The sequence below is a fragment of the Nesoenas mayeri genome (assembly GCF_963082525.1).
Source record: "Nesoenas mayeri genome assembly, chromosome: 1".
In the NCBI taxonomy this organism is placed as follows: Eukaryota; Metazoa; Chordata; class Aves; order Columbiformes; family Columbidae; genus Nesoenas; species Nesoenas mayeri.
The window spans coordinates 87,514,349-87,536,102 of NC_137541.1; the positions used below are offsets into that span (position 1 = coordinate 87,514,349).

At 44.3% G+C, this 21,754-nt stretch overlaps 1 protein-coding gene across 1 annotated transcript in view; it reads right to left on the minus strand.

Annotated features, from left to right (window-relative positions):
* Positions 1–1,103: 1,103 nt before the first annotated feature.
* CASR (calcium sensing receptor) overlaps positions 1,104–21,754 on the minus strand; it is a gene marked incomplete at both ends in the record, with an annotated part of 43,101 nt that continues 22,450 nt past the window's right edge. Inside the window, 3 exons of the mRNA XM_080359395.1 lie at positions 1,104–2,554; positions 5,393–5,516; positions 9,091–9,321. Of these exons, the coding sequence (XP_080215521.1) occupies positions 1,104–2,554; positions 5,393–5,516; positions 9,091–9,321 (1,806 nt within the window). The remainder of the gene's footprint in view (positions 2,555–5,392; positions 5,517–9,090; positions 9,322–21,754) is intronic.

Sequence of the window (21,754 nt, forward strand, 5' to 3'; positions counted from 1 at the left end):
TGCTACCTACCAGCACATACACTTCAGATACTCACTCGTTCCTGCAATCGTATTGCCACATATTGGGGTTATTTCTCCACCCCTAACTCCTCCATTTCACCTTGTTTCATTTGCTGTGTTTCAGGCCCACCAGTGTCGTCAGGACTAGCACAATGCTCTGTGTAGGTGTGAGGCAGATTAATATGGGAAAGCACAACACTGACTATGGTGTGAAGGGGTTAGCCATGTATGCCATGTGGAATATTACAGCAGCAACACTTTGTTAAGCATACAACTATGAGCGAAATAATCACGGATACATCTCATTGTGCTCTCGCAGCGTTCTCTAGGGGGGGATTTACAAGCTGTTCCCCGTCCACCAAAGCAGGTAGGCTGGAGGTAAAGCTACCTCAGCTGGAGGAAAACAGTAGCAACCTAGTAGCTTGGTCTAGTGCAATGGAGTCTATGAAGAGTACTGTCCAGTATTTCCTGCTGGGCAGAAAGGAGAGATTGGGACATTACTAAATATAAATAGCAGGGCACTCTGTCACATAAATACTTTACATGTTCACACCCTTGGCTGTACACAGCATGCAGGATGTTGGGGCTTTTTTTATTTTCCCCACAACCAAACTTTTCCCAAGTGAAACTGTGTACCTTGCTTCTGTAGAGCTGAGAGTCCTGATGCACATGGTTACAGATCACATATACTGGATAAAGAGGGAATATTATACATAGTGGGAAAGAGGAATATTATACATAAATGTAAAAGCAGAGTATAGTGGATTGCCTAATGCCTCCCATAGTCAGCTGATTTGCAGTCTGGCAGGAAAAGCTTACAGAGGCAAGGCAGCATGCAGACTTCTGCTTAAGCCCCACCAGAGGAGATCTTCACTCATCCTTCTGAGATGTCCTGGTTTCAATAAAGCAAATGCAAATTCAGTCCAAGGCTCCCCAGACACACTCCTTCCTCTGGAGGCACGTGTATTACCCTGCCGGCGCTAACAGTACAGTGTGGTGGGGCTGTGTCACAGGAGTGTGTCTTTGTTGTCTTTCCCATTCAGAAGCAAGAGGTGAGCAAGTTCCTCTTGAGGGGCTGATGTGCTTCTCATGATCTTCTTTTGTTAGGAATGTACCGTGTTCTCTGTGACAGAGCCACCTCCAGTGCCTATAAAATTTCGGGAGTTAGCTGACAGCAGAGGAGGCTCCGCCTCAGCGCTTGGTACCTCTTCTTTGGCGTCTCCCACCACTGACTCCTGCGAGCTGCTCTCTGGGCTGGAAGCTGCCTGGAAGCTGGGCTCAGCGCTTAGGGGCTCACTGTTCTGCAGGGGAAGCAGGGCCCGGTGCCGCATCAGGCTGTCGTCGCTGTTCTGGGCCTCCAGGGAGTTCCTGCGTTTGGCGTTCCTGTTGGCCATGACGTTCTTCTGTGGCTCCTCAAAACTCAGCGACAGGGTGACCGTGCCGCTCCCGAAGCTGACTTTCTGCTTGCACCCACGTTGCTGCTGGCGCTGCCGCTCAGCGGAGGCTGGTAGAGGAAAAGGGTCTTCATGGTTGCTTTTGCTGCTGATGGAGGAGGAAGGTGTGGAGCCGGTGGAGCCCCCCAGGCTGTTGGAGCGCTTGCGTGACACGTTGCTCCGTCTCAGCGTGGCCCTGGCAGCCACCTTGAAAGCATGGGCGGCTGTGCTGCAGCGCACCTCCTCGATTGTGTTGCGGGAGGGCTTGAAGAGGATGATGTAGACTTTGTTGAAGAAGATGCAGGCCAGGAGCCCGAAGCTGGCAGCCAGTATCGCAATCACCTCCACGGCAGAGACGAACTTGCCGTATGTGCTGGCATAAGCAGGGATGAAGGAGATCCAGACAATGAAGAAGATCAGCATGCTGAAGGTGATGAACTTGGCCTCATTAAAGTTCTCAGGCAGCTTTCGAGACTTGAAGGCAAAGAAGAAGCAGATGGCCGCCAGGAGGCAGGTGTAGCCAATGAGAAAGCCAAGGGCCATCAGGGAGCCTTCATGGCAGGTGATGAAGATAATTTCATCCTCCAGTTCATGGTTTCGGTAACTGGATGGCGGGGCTGTGTAAAGCCAAATCACACAGATGACAATCTGCACGAACGTACACAAGAAAACCAGGAGGAACTGGAGGTTGAGGCCCCACCACTTTCGGTGGAGGCTCGTGGGGATCTTTGCCTCAAAGACAAGCAGGACACGGTTGGTTTTCACCAGGATGCAGGAGATGCAGAGGACAAAGCTGATGCCGAAAGCTGGTTGCCGCAGACGGCAAGTCCAGTTCTGGGGCTCACCAATGAAGAACAACGAGCTGGAAAAGCAGCAGAGCAAGGAGAAGAGGAGGAGGTAGGACAGCTCCCGGTTTGTGGCCTTGACAATAGGTGTGTTGCGAAATTTGGTGAAGACTCCCAGGACAAAAGAGGTCAGGAAAATTCCCAGCACAGCAAAGAGAGTCAGAGCAATTCCAAAGGGCTCTGTCCAGGACAGAAACTCTATCTGTTTGGGGATGCAGGATGTGTGGTTCTCGTTCGACCAGTAATCCTCAGGGCACTTGTCACAGGCACTTGCGTCTGAAAAAGAAGTGATAGGGAGAGGGAGTGTTTTTCAGAATGAGAGGCTGAAATGTGGAATGACATATATGGCAGCTACGCACCAGCCTTCACCTTAAATATACAGGGTGTTCCCTTCAGGTGTCTGCAGGTTCCCAGAATCATATGTTGGTGTCTCAGAGTGTTTTACACTGAAGGAACCAGCCTCCCATGGGCTATATAGCAAAACACAAAGCACACTTAGTTACAGTTTTAAAAAAGTCCTGCCCTTGCACTCATGTTCTTGGAATCCATTTCCTGGCAAAACTTTGCAAACTTTGATTGCTATCAGCTGTTATACAGGCTCTGTCCCTCTCTCTTTCTTGTTCCTTCATTTTTATAATCTGCTCTGTCTTTATCCCTCTCACACTTTTATCATCGTTTGAAACATCCTGCCTGTCTCTATTACAGAGAAAATTAAAAACGTGCTTGCCTCCTTAAGTGCTTTGAGAGCCTATTTCATATTCCACGGAGGCGAGTCTCACAAGTGTTTAAATTGCTCTTCCCTGAAGGTAGACAATGCCCTTGACTCCCATCTTTCATTTCACGCTGGAACATCAGGGGAAGATGTGTCTTAATGATATCACTCTCCCCACACCCGGCAAAGAGTCCTGCTGATACTTATAAAGGAAAAATTGATGCCTCCATCTCTTTCCTCAACATGACACTAGTTGTGCCTACTGGGATGGCAACATATGTCTCCAATGGCTGCTGGGATCAAAAGGCAAAGACCTGCTGCTTCTGCTCTCCTTCAACTCAAAAGGGTCTTGTGCACTCATGCAGAGGGCCATGACGCCCTTTATGGCAGTGGAAAGGGGTTGACAGCAGTGAGTTGGAAGTCATGACCTACCTCAGCCTTCAGGATCCCAGTGGATAGCAATGGGCTGGGAACACACATTCAGAAACCTCCTTTAGCAGCAACCTCCCTTTCGGCTTTGCACCTGAGCACGGACAGATGCTCAGAGCATAGATCCCAGAGCAGAGCTTGATGCTAATAAGAAATCCAGGAATGCCCAGCTAGCGAGGGCACAGGATTTCAAGCTCTCTTGTTCTAGAGGGGTGGTTGGGGGGAGCATGTGTGACCTGCTATGATACTGCTTCCATAATGACTGGTTGCCTCAGCTAAACTGTTCATGTGAAAAACTCCGTCACCATGTCATTTCAATTTTCATCCATCCAGCCAACCATTTTTCTTGTGCCTTTTAGCTGGAGGCCTATGGCAAACTGTGGGCAAGGCAGAGCCAACTTCACAGAGCAGGGAGCTCAACCACCTCTAGCAGAGACAGGGGCAGCTCTTCAGCTCTGCATCCTAAAGATGTGCCTTTCCTGTTGTCTTGTGGTGTCTTACAGACCATGCTGCCACTGAAGGGAGGAAAGCAGATCTCCCTCCTTCCCCAAGGCTGGTCATTCCTGCTCCCTTCTTTGTGTTAGCACTAGAGGTCAGATAGCTTCTCCTTCTAGCTGGAAACTCAGCTTGCCAAGAGTTTGTTTCTAGGAAGACCAGGGACCTGATCCAACTCACTCTATGATCCCCTGAGTGCCAGCACTGCTCCCGGACAAAGGGTGGCAGCAAACAGCTGGGAGAGGACACGACAGATCATCTCTTTCAGTACATCACTGTCTCAGCTGGATGAGACATAGTAAAATTGCTCTCTATGCCTATAAAACTGGCAAGCTCAGGAAATAAAGAGCATTACTGTCAGCTGAAATTGCAGCAGGAAACTGTGGAGTCAGAAGGCAGTTGCCCCTGCAGCCCCACAAATTTCACTAGAACACCAGTTCTAGCTCCCCAAATCATGTGAAAAACATGAAAAAACCCCTGTTACACATGACCAGAATTGCTTCTGTTTAATTTGAAAATGCTACTCCCAAGCATCCTGTAGTACTATATGTTCATGCGAAAAAATTATAATTCCTGTCTGATAGTATGTAAATTAGATTCTCCCAAAGGAGACCGCTTGTTCCATTTTGCAAGCAGGTTACTGAGGTTTTCATCTCAGGCAAGGTCTGCACCATGTGCTGGTACCAGTGCTGCTGGAGGGGGTGTGAGGAGATTTCGAGCACTCTGCAGTGTGGAGGGGGCTGCTCTTCTGAAAGAATTTACTGGCCTTCATTAACCCTGGGGATGCTCAGCACTGAGGGAGCACTAATGGTGTTGGAAATTCAGATTTTTTCAACCAGTTCTAAAACTGAGGTTATCTTTTCCCTCCACTGCAGAACCTGAGTGGCTTGGTCCAAGCTCCCACTGAAACCAACAAAAAAGATGTCTATGGAGAAGACCCAGAGATTCTGCTCTTTTGCAGTGCCAGTGCTCAACAGAAACTGTGGTCGGTGAGCCTGTAAAGGGAAATATCCCTCTCTGCTTGTGAAGTCAGGGATGGAATTGACTTTCTTTCTTTGTAAAGCATGAAATAAAACACTGACAACATGAGGAAAAGAGGGAGGCAAACAGATAACTACAAAATTTAGGATTAGGGTAGGGAGTGTCTCCTTCCTCCAGGTTTTTGGAGGAACAAAAGCTACTGCTACAGTGCAAAGAGTTTGCTTGTGACTGCCTGAGAGGCTTCTTAAATGCAAGTTCTTAATTCTCCTAACTCAAAGCAGAAGGGACAAGCAGGCTTAGCAGAAGACAGGACCTGAGGACCACAGGACTCAACTCCTGTAAGCTTTTCAGAAGTTATGCCAGGCTTTCTGTGAAGGCCCCTGGTGAGGGAAACTTCAGCTCAGTACTGCAGGGAAGTGACTTCAGCCCAGGTGCAGGCGACGCCGAGACACCTCACGTGGTCCTCTCCAAACCCAAAGCAGCTCTGTGGGTGTTACCTGTTTCATCACTGTACTCCCCATCGGGGCAGTCCACACACTCGAAGCAGCAGGTGGGCTCTCCCTCAATAATGCCCTTCCTGGTGCCCGGGAGGCAGTCCCTGCTGCAGTTAGAGAAAGGCACCTGCAAGAAAAGAGCCCAAGGAGGGTTAATGGTGGCAGTGTCCCACGTACAGCCTTTCTACAGCAGGTCCTTGGGCTCCTTCCAAGGGTGTTATGGCTTGATTAGCATGCTGGATGGAGAGCCTCAGAGGTTCCCATCTTCCCTCCACAGAACAGACACATTTTGCACAATAGGTGTTCCCCAACCTACTGCAGTGATATTTGTTTGAAAGAACACATCAAGGGATGGTAGGGAAGATCAGCAGATCTTTGTAATCTCTACTGTGTTGTGGGCACTATGAACTGGTATGTGACCCATGATACACATGCCAGAAAACAGTCATTAGATGGTTAAATACAATGAATCTCTACTGGCAGGAATTTCAGTCAGCCTTGGAGATGATGGGCTCTGACTACTGATTGTCAATCCCATATATCACATATTGACTGCTAGTGATTTATGGGATTTAAAACAATTACTTGAAACCCACTTCCTCCTGTTCTTCTGAAGAACCCCTCCAACCCATACAAAAAAAAAAAAAAGGTAAACTAAGTAAACAAGAGGTGTTTTCATATGAAAGAAAGAAGGACCCTGTTTTGAGAACCTTGAGCATCTAAAGATGTAGATCAGCAGATCCGAAGGCTTCCAGACTTCTGTTGCTGCAAATGATGGGCTGTGTCACCTGCTGGCTGTGCATTTACACTGTGTGTGAGCCCACCTGGCCACAGTTGTATCCTGGCAGCAAGTGGTTGCATGGGCATGCTCACCGTGTGCCTAAAGCACACTGACAACAAGGTGTTCAGCATAGTGACTGGAGGTCTAGGCCTTTTCTACACAGAAGCATGGCATGAGGTTCAGCTCACCTTTTCCCAACTAGATTACAGAAAGAGAGGTGACATGAAACATGGCTTTCTCAGCTCAGGGTAGTTAAACCCACAACTTCCACTGGCAGCAAGGTACCATCACCTGTACATACCTAAGGGCAGCTCTGGTTGGAAGCCTCCATTCACCTTTTTGAAAGTTTGCTGCTATTTTGCCCAAGTGCTGCTAACCTGCTGATCTCCAGGTAGCTCCTGTGTGGATGCACTTCAGCAGTGAGTCCAGAGTATGGTTTGGAAATTGCCTGTATGCAGGCATTGACCTCAGCCACAGGGTAAGCAGGTCCTTGGTAGTGCCAACTCCTATGTGGATCCACTGATTTTGTAACTGGTGTTTGCCTGCAGCTGAGAGCAGTCACCATTGGCTGTCACTCTGAAGTACAGCTGCAGCACAGTTTGGGAACCCTGTTTCTAAGGTGTTAATCAGGATTGCATAATTAATCGGACAGACACATATCCGGGGCAAATCCCTGCAGCTCCCCACTTGAAGCACTCCTTGCTGTTAAAACCTATTGCTATTAATACGGTTTGCTATTAATACCTGTTCCTTGAGACCATCTTTTAGTAGGTTGTGCATCCACCAAGAGGACTTCATCAGTTGAGACTGTCTTTTCCTAGGCTGTCACTGATGATTTCGAACGGGACTGAATCAGAGGCCTGACTGAAGTAATGCACTGGTTTCCCATTATCTACTAAACTGATTTTGCTTCCAAGGAGGAAAATTAAATTGGTTTGGCATGATTTCATCTTGACAAATTCATGCTGGCTTTTTCTTATCGGTTTATTATCCTCTAAGTGTTTATAAATGGTTTAATATATATTTTTTATCAAGTCTTTTATATTACTGAATCTCAGCTCTATTGTGTGTAATTCCTTTGGCTCTCTCATATCTGCTTTTAGAAACAGGTATTATGATTACCCTCCTGTAATCCTTTGAGACATCACCCATCCTCCCAGTTTCTCAGAGATGAATTGCTCAGTACTTTTGAGATTGCTTTGGCTGCCTTCTTAAGTATTCTGTGGGGAATTTCATCAGCTCCTGCCAAAATGAATCTATCTATCATACCTACTCTTTAACTTGTTCTTTTGCAAGTCTGGCCAATGCTGAAGTTCTTGAGTTACAATTAACTACATTTGATATTTTTTTGAGGATGACAGAGGCATAGAAAGTTTAAATGAGTGAAGTACTGGCCACTCTGTGAGCAGAGCCTTTTATCTGGAAGAAATTCAAACTCTATAAACTGGAAAGAAAGCTGTAAGAGAGACAGAGATTACAAACCCCTCCACTGGCACACAATTTGCATGTCCTAGTATGAAACTGCAACATCCAGTTGCATTTTTTTAAGTTTAGGACAGAGAACAAAGATAAATATTGCACCGCTGGAGGAATTTAGACTCAATTTAAGGTAAAAAAAAAAAATCCTGCCTGTTGGAATAGGTGTCAGTGGCATTTTACAATGGTCAGAAGAAGGGGTTGGAATGTCAGGGGTTTTTTTAATTCCACTTGTAGTTTGGGCTCAGAGTCTCCCGCTGGGCTTAGAAAAGCCTGAGCTCAGTATTTCTGCTACAGTGTGCTATATCTGACTCATTCCTCTGTCAGAGGGGCCTGGATTTGAACCAGAAGTGAAACTGCGGTATCTGGAGTGAAGGTAAGGCTTAACTGCTGGTGTAGTTGTGTTAGGCAAGTTACGCTACTGCAGAAGCAGGTGTCAGATCTGTTGGCCAACGTGAATAATCACCTGGAAGTGAATTGCCTCGTTCATTAAATCAGGTGCTGATTTAACACATCTACACACTGCAGCAGGGCCAATGACTTTTCTAAGCTAACGCTGTGTCAGCTCCCAGACCACAAGCCATATGTCCGCTCAGTGTTGCCTCTGGGAGCCGGGATTTCTGTCTAGCCTGGAGTGGGCTGCTGCTGGCTATGGTGGCAGCTCGTCTGTCTCTTGTCCAGAGATGTCTGCACCGCATTCCTATCATGCTGAGAAGACACAGTCATGGCTGCTAGGGACAATACAGGTATGCTGAAAAGATCTAACACATGTAAGAAAGCAGAGAAGGACTTAGGCCTGAATAAAGTAAATGGCTACACCATGTACTTTTGAGATTGCATAAGCATCTTCTGGTAGATTAAAAAAAGTTAACAGGTACTGGCATCTCCCACTCTTTGAGGACCATGTCCAAATGAACCTGGAAAGACTGACAGGGCTTGTTCTGTTTGGTTTGCAAGGCAAGGATATGTGGAAGGCCCTGGGACTTGGAGGGTAAAGCCAACAGAAACAGCTGCAAATTCAACGAGGAGCAGGAAGAGTCACTTCTTGATACAGAGATACTGGGAGTGGAAGAAATGGCTGTTTCAGTAATGAAACTATGGTGCTCAGGAAAACTTGGCTTAGTCAACAACCAGACTCATTTTCTCAATTTCTTGTCCTTGTGGAAACAGCATTACAAAATTCCAAGCTAACTACCTGGGCCAGAAAAAAGGTATTATTTAAAGCATTAATACTTAGGCTCATCAAATGTGTAGGAGAAGAGAACCAGCTGCCCGTTATTTCCAGAAGTGTGTAATAGGAGTGTGAAAGACTACAGCAGAGACCATGTAAACAGCAAAATGAATGAGTCTCTTAATGAGAAATGGAGCCATAATACAGGAGTATGCAGGGTTAGTTGAAATTTCAGCTTGTGGCAACTTGGGAAACATTGCTGTGAGCACTTACCTCCTTAGAGAATCCACTCCACAGGATCTTGTTTTCATTGATAAAAAGCCTCTCCCCCTTCTTGGCATACACGTTGTAGTGCCCAACCTCCTCAAAAACGACTGAGCCATCCTCCGGGGAGAGATGCCAATTGATTATCGAGTAATTTCCCACCAGATCCCCAAACTCATCAAAATCCACTTGCTCCCCCATGTTATTGGTGAAATTTAAGTGGCGCAGATGCTTGAGAACCTAGAGAGAAAGAGACAGTGTGAATGCCTGTGTGTCACAGCCCTACCACAGCACACATCCGCTATGGGGACAAAACTGGAAATAATCAATTTACTACAGTCTTCAATCTCTTAAAAATCACTTAATCACAGCAGTAGCACGTTTTCTCTCATAGACATCACACACACATGGAGGCTGTGCAAACCACATAGACAGCACAAGGTACCACGGCCATCAGTGTGGACAGCACCCACCTGTAAAGCTCTGCTTACCAGCTGCTACCCCATCAACTATTTGGCATTCCTCTTTGGTCCCTTCCAGCTACCTCTGCAAGCCCACAGCTCTCCTTCAGGGGTAGAGAAGAGGCAGCAGCCACGGAAGTGCTTCAGTCACACACACATCCCTCTCACCCTGCTCTTGCTACCACTTGGCAGAAATGCTCTCAGTTGGCATCACACATCCTTGAATCATCAATCACTCAGAAATGGGAGTGCTTGAGAAACAATTTACAAACTTGACTTTTGATTGAAAAACCCCAAGCCCAATGCACTTCAGTAAAGAACAACAAATCAAGCTTGCTCACCACATGGCAGGCCTGAAGAATCCATAATACTTTTTCTTTGTCTCCTGGCACCTGGTTGCATAGTTTCAAGTAATCACATTCTACCTGTCTGCATGTGTTGACTCCTGTAATTTTCACCTCGTGCCTTAAACTGTCATATGCTGTGGACAAGTGCAGTTAATCCCAGGGACAACTGCAGTTGCAAAATTCACAATCTAGTATAGCCTGACAAGTAGACCAAAGAAACTGCAGCATGAAAGAAAGCTTGTACTGGCAACTGTACAATACATCCACATCATATGTTTCTTCAAAAGTTAGTTGCTGGTTTGTGCACTTACCAGATTCCCCCGCCCCCTAATTAAATGGATGTTGTTAGTTACTCTGTAGATCTCATCTGCGGAAAGCTGAGGTGACTCTGGGGGCCACCTGGCTGTCAGCTGTCCCTAGACCCCTGTGGCATAGTTGCTGCTGTGCTTCTAGCACCTGCAACAGTTTGTAAGGCCAGTCCCCTCTCTGTCACCTGCGGGTGCCCAAACATACGATCCTGGGTGGAAAAATGTAAGGAAAAGAAAAATGGAATCAATTTGTCTGGGTAGGCAGACCCCTCCTTGCCCCACAGACATAGAACAGACAATATAGTTTTGATGAAGCCTTTTCACCTGGAAGGACAGGAGAACAGAATCACTTCATTAATTCCTGTTGGTTTTGCTAAATTGTCTCATTTTTCTCTGTTTCCTTTTGGGATCCTCCTATCTCAAGCTAAAATCCCCAGAGCTAGAGAGATACCCTCCTCCCTCTTTGCCTATATCAATGCCAGCCTGAGAGAGTTCAGAAAAATCACAGTAGTACTGTGCAGGGCATGGTTGGCAATACCTTTTAATATTTCTGTGATGTTGATGGAATTACATCAAAATATTGCCACAGTATTCAGTCTTTGAATAACAGGTGAGATGGTGGAAGCAGAATTTTTTTTCTTTCTCATCTCTGCTGGCCCTTCTCAGTAGACCAGCTCCCCCGTAAGGTGTGCAGCTGCAGTGACGTCACTGAAGAACCAGGACCTGTTCCTAGAAGACCTCACCTTCTGATGAACATGGCAAAAGAAGGGGCTCTGTGGAGGGATGAGGCATTGCCTACTGTGGGGAAAGACAGAGGAGACTGCCCCCCTCACAGTATCACAGTATCACAGTATGTTTGGGATTGGAAGGGACCTCAAAAGATCATCTAGTCCAATCCCCCTGCTGGAGCAGGAATGCCTAGGTGAGGTCGCACAGCAACATGTCCAGGCGGGTTTTGAATGTCTCCAGAGAAGGAGACTCCCTCTCCCCTCTCCTCCCCCTTATCCCCGAGGGGCTCCCAGGAAGGCGCTGCTTGCCCGGTTGCAGCAGAGAACAGAGTGAGAACAGAGCAGAGGCAGCTCTGAGGTCAGAACACATGACACAAGGTCTGCAGATCCACAGTAATGTCTGTACTGCATCAACTCGCTTTGGCCTCGTCTGCAACGGGGCTGCAATCCTGGACGTGTTAGCAGGAACTTTGTCCACCAGCAGTGTAGGTTACCAAGCAGGTAACCACATTTCTCTGCAGGCTCTAGCGTCTACCACAGGATGATACCTGTAGCTTTGATGTCCAGGTCAGATTTGAGTCATAATGTTGAGCTTAATGCCATGTTTCTCCTCATTCCAACTCAATGTCATGCTCTGGTGCAGCACTGCAGCGCTCTGCTGAACAACCATAGGATATCCTGACCAGATATCACTGCTGGGTTGACTGACATCTGTACAGACAGGAGGTGAAGTCCTTGCACTTCTTTATGACACACATTAGGAGACAGTCTTGCAAAGGCCATATTGAAGATTCTACAGTTCTAGTCCTGCCTCTCCCGGCCAGCTGCAGTCTGGCTGGCCGTAGAGTCAGAGAGATGAATAGTGGAGAAACTTCTGAATTCCATGGATGCAACTTTTTGTTGTTGTTGTTTAATTTCATAACATTCATCTCAATTAGTTTAATCCTTTGCCTTACCTCCTGACATTAGGCTTCTTAGAAAGCAATACATACCCCTGGCTACTGGTGGGTTCTTGTAGGTTCAGCAGCATGTTCATCACACACACACACTACACCTGAGGACTCAGGTTATAAACTATTTCAGGTATGAGCTGATATCTTTATCTAGTCGGTAAATATTCATATAAAAGCAATGATCTGCATTTTATGTTTTCTTCCCCCAGGCACAAAATAGCAGCTTCAGCTGTGCAGCCATAGCTGGGGAGCAGGAGAGCCCAGTTGCATCAGTTCATGCAGAAAGGCACATGCCCCATTTAAAATTCCCAATGGAGGGGCAACAGGAACAACAGGAGTAACAAAACCTGATTTCTCTTTCCAGCAAATACCAAAGTTTACCTTCAAGTCTAAATTTCTGAGGCGCAGCTTGTGAAATGGTAACTGAACAACTGCTAGTACATGTTCCTGTTTTAGACAGTAAGGAAAGCCCTGGATACTATCTGTATATCACACAAGTTCTGCTCTCTACAGGGTAAAAATATGGTTTAAACAGCCACGGAATATAGAAGCACTAAACTTTGAAAGAGGAAGTTGTAGACTCTGAATAACTACAGTACTCTTTCACAGGCATCAGTCTATCAATGATTAGCTAAAGGCTTTACAGTTAAAAATGTGTCACTGTGTTTTGTAACTAAAGATAGAAACATAAATACCCAGGTCTCAATCCACAAAGATTTAAAAGACCCTGCTTTATTGAGGGCAAGAGCACGTGTGAGGGCTGCATGGATGATAACCTGGAACCAAGAGTTTACAAAAGAAGTGTTGGCCTCATGGCTTGAATACACCGTCAGCAGCTGGTGGAAGCCTGTGAGGCTTCCATTGGCACTTCTCCATTGTACAAGCTGCTCTCTTTAGATGTTTCTGTAACTTCTCCTTCTTTTTTTTTTACCCCCTCTGTCACAGGCTCCATGTTGAATTGCAATGCCTTTTAATTAAAACACCTGTTATCAGAAAGGACTTGCAAGCTGCCCCCTAGTTCACCCTCCCATTATTCCTGGTAAGGCCTTCCCAGCCATGTAGCAGCTCATGCTTTATCCAGGCTAGATATTCTGGGTAGCGTGACTGCCTCTCTTATGGAAGAATCATAAAAACATAACATAAATAGAGTTGTAGTAGGACCAGGACCAGTTTCTGACCATGGCCGACAGCAAATGCCTACACAGGAGTAAAAAGGGACGTGACACTTCCCCAGAATACTCTCATACATTTTGCAGCTCAGTGACTTCCTGGGCCAAAGGTCTTTGTGCTTGGTAACCTACAGTGGATTTTTCTTCTATGACGTTGTACATTTGTGTTCTGCACCTGTGCAGACTTTTCACATCCACAGCCTCCTACAGCAAGGAAATCTACATTTTATGAGGAAAGCACCTCCTCTAGCCCGTCAGAACAGAGAAGCTACTAAGCTCTTCTGATGCCCTTTGTGCTCATGTTGGAAGAAGCCAAGGACCGTCATTTCCTAGTCACCTTTTCCATGCCTGTCAGGATTTTACAAACCTTTGTCAGATCTCTCTTCAGCTGATGAGCCCTATCTGACTCTGCTGCTTCTTGTACATAAACCATTCCATTGGCACTTCTCCAAACTTTTCCAGTCTTCTTCATCAATCCTGAGACCAGCACATGATATTAAAGTGAGATGCACCAAGGGTTAATGAAGTGCCTCCAAGACACTTTGTTTACCCCTCTGTCCCGTTTTCCAGTGTGACTATTCTTAACAGTGCATTTGCTTCTTTGATTTCTACTCAGCCAGAGCTGAGGAGTCCACCTAAGGACCTGTTCAATCTTGAAGATATCATTTGTTATTAGTCAGAACTGACCATTTATTTTTATCCGCTGCTGACTATCTTTCAACCAACTGTTCATCCATTCAAGGAATGAATTTGATGACAGACTACCAGAAAACTTTTAGAAGCCTGAGCGTACTCTGGAATAGGAGCTCCCTTATCCATATACATCCCAATATCTCCAAGTAACTTCAGAAGGTTTGTGAGGTAGAACTTCTCTTTACAAAAGTCATAGTGTCTTCTCCTCATTATATTCTATTTTTCCTTCCTTGTTTTTTTTCTGACTACAGTTTCTAATAATGGGCTCAGTCAGGCTTTGCTAGTTCATTGGATCTCCTCTGGAACCCTATTAGAAAACTGATGTCACATCTGACAACTTTCTAGGCCTCAGGGCCCAAGACTGTTTTAAGTGAGAAGCTGGTAACCCTAACCAGCATTTCAGCTACTTCATGTGTGAGTTCTGTCAGAGCTCTTGGGTGGACATCATTCACTTGCACCAAAGTATTAAGGTTCATTTTGCTCTTGTGTCCTATAGCTTCTTCTACAGCCACTTCAATATCAGATAGATCCTCTACAAGTTTCTCATAAATAAATAAGCTCAGGAACCTTCTGAAGTTCATCCATAAAGAGCACGCTTTTCTCCTGCCATGGCCTTACCTTGTCTTCTGCAGTGATAATTTACGGCTCAACAGACACTCCTACGGCTGAAGTGTTTAAAAAAGGATTTATGAGCTTTTACCCCATTTACAGCCTGTTCCTCATTCTGTTTTCTGACCTCCCTTATTTTATTTTTACATTTAACCTGCCAGAGTTTATGATTCTTCCAATTTGACTCACTGGACATAACTCAGCTATGTGAAGGATGCTGTCTCACTTCTAATAATCACCAATACCTTAATACCTTTGTTTGGCTTCCAAGCTTCCTTAGCCTTTCTCCATCTTTTCTTGATCTGCAGTAGGCACTTCGTGTCACTAGTAGGACTGACGACAGGCAAAAAGCCCCCCACTTAAATTGTGAATGCTGTCAGGCCGCAGATAATTGTGTGTATGCATGGATGTCCAAAAGCGAACTTTTCTACTCTAGAGCACAAGCCTGCTTCTTGCTAGCTGCAAGCAGAATGCATTATTTGTACATATGGATAGCAGCTGGACTAAAGTGGGGAAAGTGAGGAAGGTACTAAGCAGGTTAAAAACTCTAGTCTTGGTAGTTCTTAACTAAATGGCAGTATCCAGATCTACTATGGATTGTCATTTACTCTGTCTCAACAGTGACACGTCCTCACTAGTCTCCATATATACCAGCAAGAGTTTAATAACCTTGGCTTCCTTCTGCAGTTTGTTTCCTCACTAGATCAAATGGTCCTGCAAGGGAAGTGAACCTGGGCACATTACAAGTGTCTGTCCACATGAACAACAAACAATTCCAATTCCCCCTCTGTGCTGGTTTGACTGAATACTAGTTAATTTTCCTTCATGCAGTTAGAAACCTTTATTTTTGTATCTAGCATGGTCACTGTTCGGACTTAGTTTGAGAACAAGAAGATAACACCCTGGGACAGAGTTAATGTTTTTAATTGCTCTAGTCTGAGAGCCAAGGATGTTCGGAGCTCTGCCCACAGGTGTGAGGTGGCTAGTAAGGGGGGCATAGATGGGGCAGAGCTTGACTGGCATCCAGACTGATCAATAAGAATATTCCATCTCATTAGAATCATGCTTCATAGTTAAGGACAGTCAGAACCTTCTCAGACCTAGGACGAGACCTGTTTGGGGGAGTTTCGTTTGGGACTTTCATTAGTTTGGCCTTTAGCCATCCTGCTGTTTTGGAGAGGCCTCTGGGCCTTTTCGCCTTTTTTTTCTCTCTCTGGGATCAGCTGTTGGCACCAGGTGTTGTTTCCTGGGACTGGCTGCTCAGTGCGGATGGAGTTCGTGAGGAATTGCACTGAGTATGTTTTATTTTATATTCTATTTCCATTTTATAGATTAGTGTGATTTTGTTAAACTGTGTTTATCTCAATCCACAAGTTTCTCCCTTCCTTTTTGATTCTCTCCCATATTTGCTGGGTGGGGGAGTGAAGGAAGTAGCAAGCAGCTATCATGGTTACATTGCTAGCTCGGCTTAAACTGCGACACCCTCCTAACACGCAGTTGCAAGGAATCCTCTCTTGACAGTTTTCCCATCCTGAGTTTTAATTTCTGTCTACCTAGCTATATCCAGGCCTGTAAAACAGTTCTGGACTGGTGGGTACCAATCTCTTTGCTTTGGTAAGGTGCCCATCCTGAGAGCAGCAAACAATTCCACTTCATGGCTCAGTGTGAAGATGGAAAGCTGGTGACTGTACTGGCAACGGCAAGTCCTCCTTTCCATTCCATATTGTTGAGGGCTCATTCTCCCTTCTTGTTTTGGATTCCTAATCAAGCACCTGAAGAAGATGCTTTCATAATGCTGCAACAGGTATTAAGGACTTGAGAGCTCAGCTATTACATTAACCCAGTGGTCATGGTATACAGGATTCTGCTTTTGCCAGTGGTCAAGTATCAGGAGGAAATATGCCCATGCCAGTTCTGAAAGACTTACTTATAAAATACTTCAAGAGAAATGTCTCCTGAAGACACAGATTTTTATTTTCTTTCTTCCTTCCTTTCATTTCCATCTATCCATCTATCTTTATTTACATGCTAGCAAAGCTTTGTTACTGTCTATATCAATATTTAATTCCTGCTGCATTGTCTACTTTGGATTATCTTGTTCTGCCTGTTTTTTATGCAGAGCCAACTTTTAGGTTCTCCCAAAGGCAGTGCTGTCATCACAGAATTGACTAGTTCTGACACAAAAAACCTGGCAGGCAGGAAGGCGGTGGCCCTGGCCCCTTGAGTCAGTAATATCTGTTTCCAGAAGCCTGAGGTGGGGGAAGATTAGTTGCACCCAGCTCTTCTGCACAAAGCATTCTTCTTTCCGAGAGGGGATGAACTCTCCTTTCCCCCCTATAGTATCTCTTCCTTCCCTGTTGCCCATTGTGCACTGGTGGGGACAATAGGTAGTGCTGATGGGTTTTTTAAAACCAAGATTCCAGGACATGCCAACACTGTTAATCTCACCTTTTTCCCAAGGCCATTCAGAAGATAACAGAGTTCTTTAGCCAATGGAGGATGTGATTCATTCTCATGCACCATCGTGACATTCCACATAAGCTGCCTAATTTCTACTGGTTTTCTGCTCTGAAAAAGTGACTGTTAATACTGTTTATCACTATAAGGGTTACCCAGACAGAGAAGTTGAAAGGGACCCTGGAAGAGACCTGGGACTCTCACTGTAAACACCTCACAAAAAATGGGACAGCATTCTGTCACACATGTCCAGCCCCAGGCACAAGGTGGGCCAGGTCTGCAGATGGAATACTGGGCACATCATGCTCAAGTAATGAAGACCAGTCATCACCTACTGTACAAGGAATGGGCCGTACTCCAGGATTGAAACTGTCAGGCAGGTAGCAGTGCAGATGAACAAAGGGAGATAAACTCTGGAAGAAGGGCTGGTGTCAAAGAGTTGAAGAGGGGGAACATTGATAGTCAGCCAGAGATTCATTGACAACACTGCAAAGGAATTCAGGCAAGATGGGGTGGACATCCCAGCTCTGGTGAAATGCTAGATCTGCCAGTGACTTGAAAAACAGGATGAAAGAAAGAGTTCAGTTCAAGACTCACGATTAGCTGTACAGAGGCTGAGAATAACTCAAGAACATTCAAAGTTGTTGTGCTTTGATAGAACTGAATGACATCCTCATAAAGCTAGGTAGGTCAATGGACAGCATGACTGAAGGCTAAGTGTGTACGACAAATACAATGTGCCATATGTTAGAAATAATAATTTAAGCTATTAATAATTTTTGTTGGAGCTAAATTAACCAATCACTCAAGAAATAGACCTGTTTATTGTTGTAAGCAGCTCAGTAACAAACACTCTGCATTATGCTGTTGAAAGAGCAAGTAAAATGTTAAGATATGAAATAAAGGACATTGAAATATGGTGCAAATATGTACATAGACAGTACAGTTTCCCTTGGAAAATGCGATTAGTTCTAGTCACTTTATCAGGAAATAAAAATAAAATTAAAGGAACATTAGAGGGGTCCAGAGGTGGTGATGATAGCTCTTAGCCAGTCTGACTTCCATTTGAAGAAAAATCAAAGTGTGGGACTGTTTAACTGTTTATGACACATATAGTTATTTGTGGGAAAGAGGTGACATATTCTCACAGAAGCAGAGACTCCTGCAAGGCCAACTGACCTTATTCAGGTATTCAGAGAAGAGCAGGACATCAAGCTGCCATGACAAGATGTGCTGATTGGCATATTTTAACTGATAACTGGTTTGGTTTGGTTTTGCTTCCATCATGGATACGAGATCCCTAGGCAGATGAGAGATGGATCTCTCTCTATATATATTGAGCAGTGGCCTCTGCTTGAGGAGGGGCAGCAGTGGTGCTGATGTATGCACCCATGCATACATTTTGGTTTTGCTTTGTGACAGAGAAGCAGGCCGTCTGAAAGAAATTTGCAGAAATTGGGAAACGGAGCAACTCAGGTGGACTGTGCTGGAAGCACCTCACTTGCTGCTTAGTGGAATGTGTTTGGCAGTTCCTTTGCTGCAGCAGCTTTGATGCTTTCTTGACTGTGAAGGGTGACAGAAGTAACAAATTAATAGCTGCTACAACAGTATGAGCAAGTCACTTTTAGAACAAAAATGTCAAAGGCATGCATTTCAAAAAGAGACTTGATATAAAACAGGGCTAATCTGATTTAGGGTCAGATTTACTAAGGTATTATGATTACAAGGGCGACCAGAAAAAAATGAAAACCACAAGCCTAATGGATTTTACAGCAGAGGTCTAAATCACGAGTCAGGTCTAACTGAGATACTTTAGAAAATCCGATTAGATATTTACTAGTGCTTGCAGATGCTTGAATACCTGGCTCTAAAATGCTTGAGATAGACCAGTGTCTGGAATCACAGAGGTTCCCAGAGGAATCAAGAAATGATCTTACATCATTTCCGCATCACATGGCTGGTTTTACAGGCCAATTTAACTATCAGTTAGGATGTCAGGGGACACAGTAGGGATATTTTGTTTCCTGAAGGTCCTCAAAATCTCATCCTGGACACTTGAACAACTGCTGTTTTAAGCACACTTGTCCACAGAATGCAAGTCTTGAGCTCATACTGCTTAATACAACACTGATAGCTAACAGTACATTGCGTAAGTGTGCTGTGATAAAGGATGATGATTTTGCTAAGCGTGACATGACTGGAAAATATAGCAAGAAAGTTTTCATGTTCTTGGCCTCCACTGGATACACATGATACCTCAGGAACAGGAGTGGGAACATCCTCTGCGTACATCTCAGCTATATAATTTTCTGAAACCAAAGATTTACACAGGAAAACATCATGTGAAATCCAGTCAACTGAAATTCAGTGCAAATGTATTTTTCTAAAGTCAAACTTTAAAAGGTGACCTCCAAGTCACAGTTCCATTTTAAATTGTAATTACTTCTTTAATGGGAAAAAGGGGAAATGCTTTATTTTGTGTCTGTAAAAATGCTTGTTTGGACAGTGTTGTTGCAATTAACTTGGATTTAACTGCAGTTAGTGAGTTTGACTTAACCCCAGGGAAGAAGGGAGATGACAACAGCAATGTGAATTAACGCTGTTTCAAAATAACTTTAGTTCCCTTTTAAAGTAAGAGTTTTTTCCTCTAACATTTTTTTCTTTTTTTCTTTTAAATTAAGATCCAGCTGTGTGATGGTACCCCAACATATCTGTGTAGCCCAAAGCATGATATTGTACTATTAATTCCCAAGAGTCAAAAATAAGCCTTCTTACGAGTAACTTTGGGAGTTAAGGTATCTGGAGTAACCTCAGTCCCAGTTCAGTGCTATCCCAAACAGAATTAATCTGATCTACTGCCTGAGGTCTGCAAAAGCACATTTTTTCTGCAGGAAAATGGCTGGAGTGACAGCATCTCTCCCCTTCTTACAAATACTGTGAGCATTAATGGAGTTCCTAGTAATCAAGACAAAAATCATGGTAGAGAATGGAAAAATAATGTCTGTGGAGAATCCCTAGACACGGAATATAATGCTATACAAAGTCAAGAAGGCTTCTGAGTAGTCTCTGACTGAGTGATGTACAAGTGTAGGCCAGTGATGTCAGAGGTTTCGGTACCCAACCGAATGGAGAATATCCATGGACAAGGTAGAGGAAAGGACTGAATTACTGTACCCTATGCATGATAAACCAGTTATCCCATCAACCCATCAACAGTTTGGATTTTGGCTGTGTTCACTATAAAAAAAGTCATTAATTAATGAGTAGTGACACATTGCTATCCTCATCATTCATACAAAGAAAGCTCACACAGCAGTATTTATTATGGTGTGCTTTTAAAAACACTTATCCAACATGGACCATTCAAACAAGGCTGTGAAACACAAGTATTATATCAATGGAAAGTAGAACATACAAGAAACCTGGAGAAAAATCACCAGGCAACATAAGAAATTTGTTGAATATATTAAAATTGAGAGGTGTCATGTATGCCAGATCCTCATGACATAAGGGTGTAAGAGAAAGCTAAAGAGGATGGAAAGCTAAAGAGACAGGTAAGGGGAGGAGCAAGAAAGCTAACTGAATTCTGTGTTATTGCCCTTGCTATCAAAAAAACCCCTGGACGTTCTTATCCCAAGGGCATTTGTTTTGGAGCCATAATGTGACATTAACAGAGGTAGAAGGTCCTTAAAAAGAGATTAGAGAACAGCCCGAGCAATTTAAATTGGATCTAAAAGGCTGACAGAACCAGACTGTTCATCACAGCACTCCAGGAGCAATAAAAAGAGTGCTAATAGAGTAGGTTTATGATATACACATAAAAATGCCACAGGCTTTGAATGACAAAGTCAATATGTTATCTAACATCATTCCACAGCAATCCCAATTCACCTTTCTGGTACACATGCCCATGTAATGCACTCCCAACAGCGTGCCTGAAGTTTCCCCTTTGTCAGTCTCTGCAGGGCATGAATCAGAGCTAACCCCTCTGACAGGGGCTTGTGCTTTTGCTCAGTGGGCTGCTCCTGAGTCAGCCTCTGATGGGCTGTGACAGCTGCCAAGCAAAGACAGTATCATCGAAGGCAGAGGGATGTCCTCTGTGATCAAGTAGCTGGTTAGACTGACATAAATCTCAGAAAAAAAACAATAGGAAAACAAGATGTCTGGGTCAAGGATCAATTAATACAAAATTACAGGACAGAAATATAATTGCTGCAAATCAATAAAGCTCTGAGGAATACAGGTCTTGTTAAATCCAAGTTTGTTTGACAAACACACCCTTTTAGAAGTGAAAGTTCTGAGCTTCACATTTAATGTAAAGCATCCATTTGTAGATCAAGAATTGCCTGACAGATTTGTAAAAACAGGTATCAACAGAGACAGATCAACAGCTCAGGGGAAATTCCTCCAGCCTCAGTAAACAACTCACTGTTACTTGATATGTTCATCAATACTCTGGCAGAAAATAACAGCACTGCTGGGAAAATTTGCAGAAAATGTGTGGATTAACATAATGGTAAATAACAATTAAGACAAAGCATTCCCTCAGACAGCACCCTCGCATCTGTGTTTAACATAGTGAAATTCAGGCTTATGTATCAAGGCATAACAAATTCCAGCACACTAAGGGTACCATATCCCGCAAAGCATTTCTGGCAACTTCATGTGACCTTTGCATTGCATGCTGTGGCGAGGAAGGTTAATATAATTTGTGTACGTATAAATTAGGAAGTAATAAGTGTATGTAAATGTGGGATTTTGTTTCACTGTCTGGCTGTTGGAGTAATACTGAATATATGCCAAAAGAAAGATGAGTTAATGGGCAAGATACAGAAATACACATCTTATGACTAAAACCTACTTTGTTTAAATTATCAAGATAAGACTGAGGAATAATTTGATCAATGTGCATAAATACCATATTGAGAAAAATGACAAGTCCTTCATC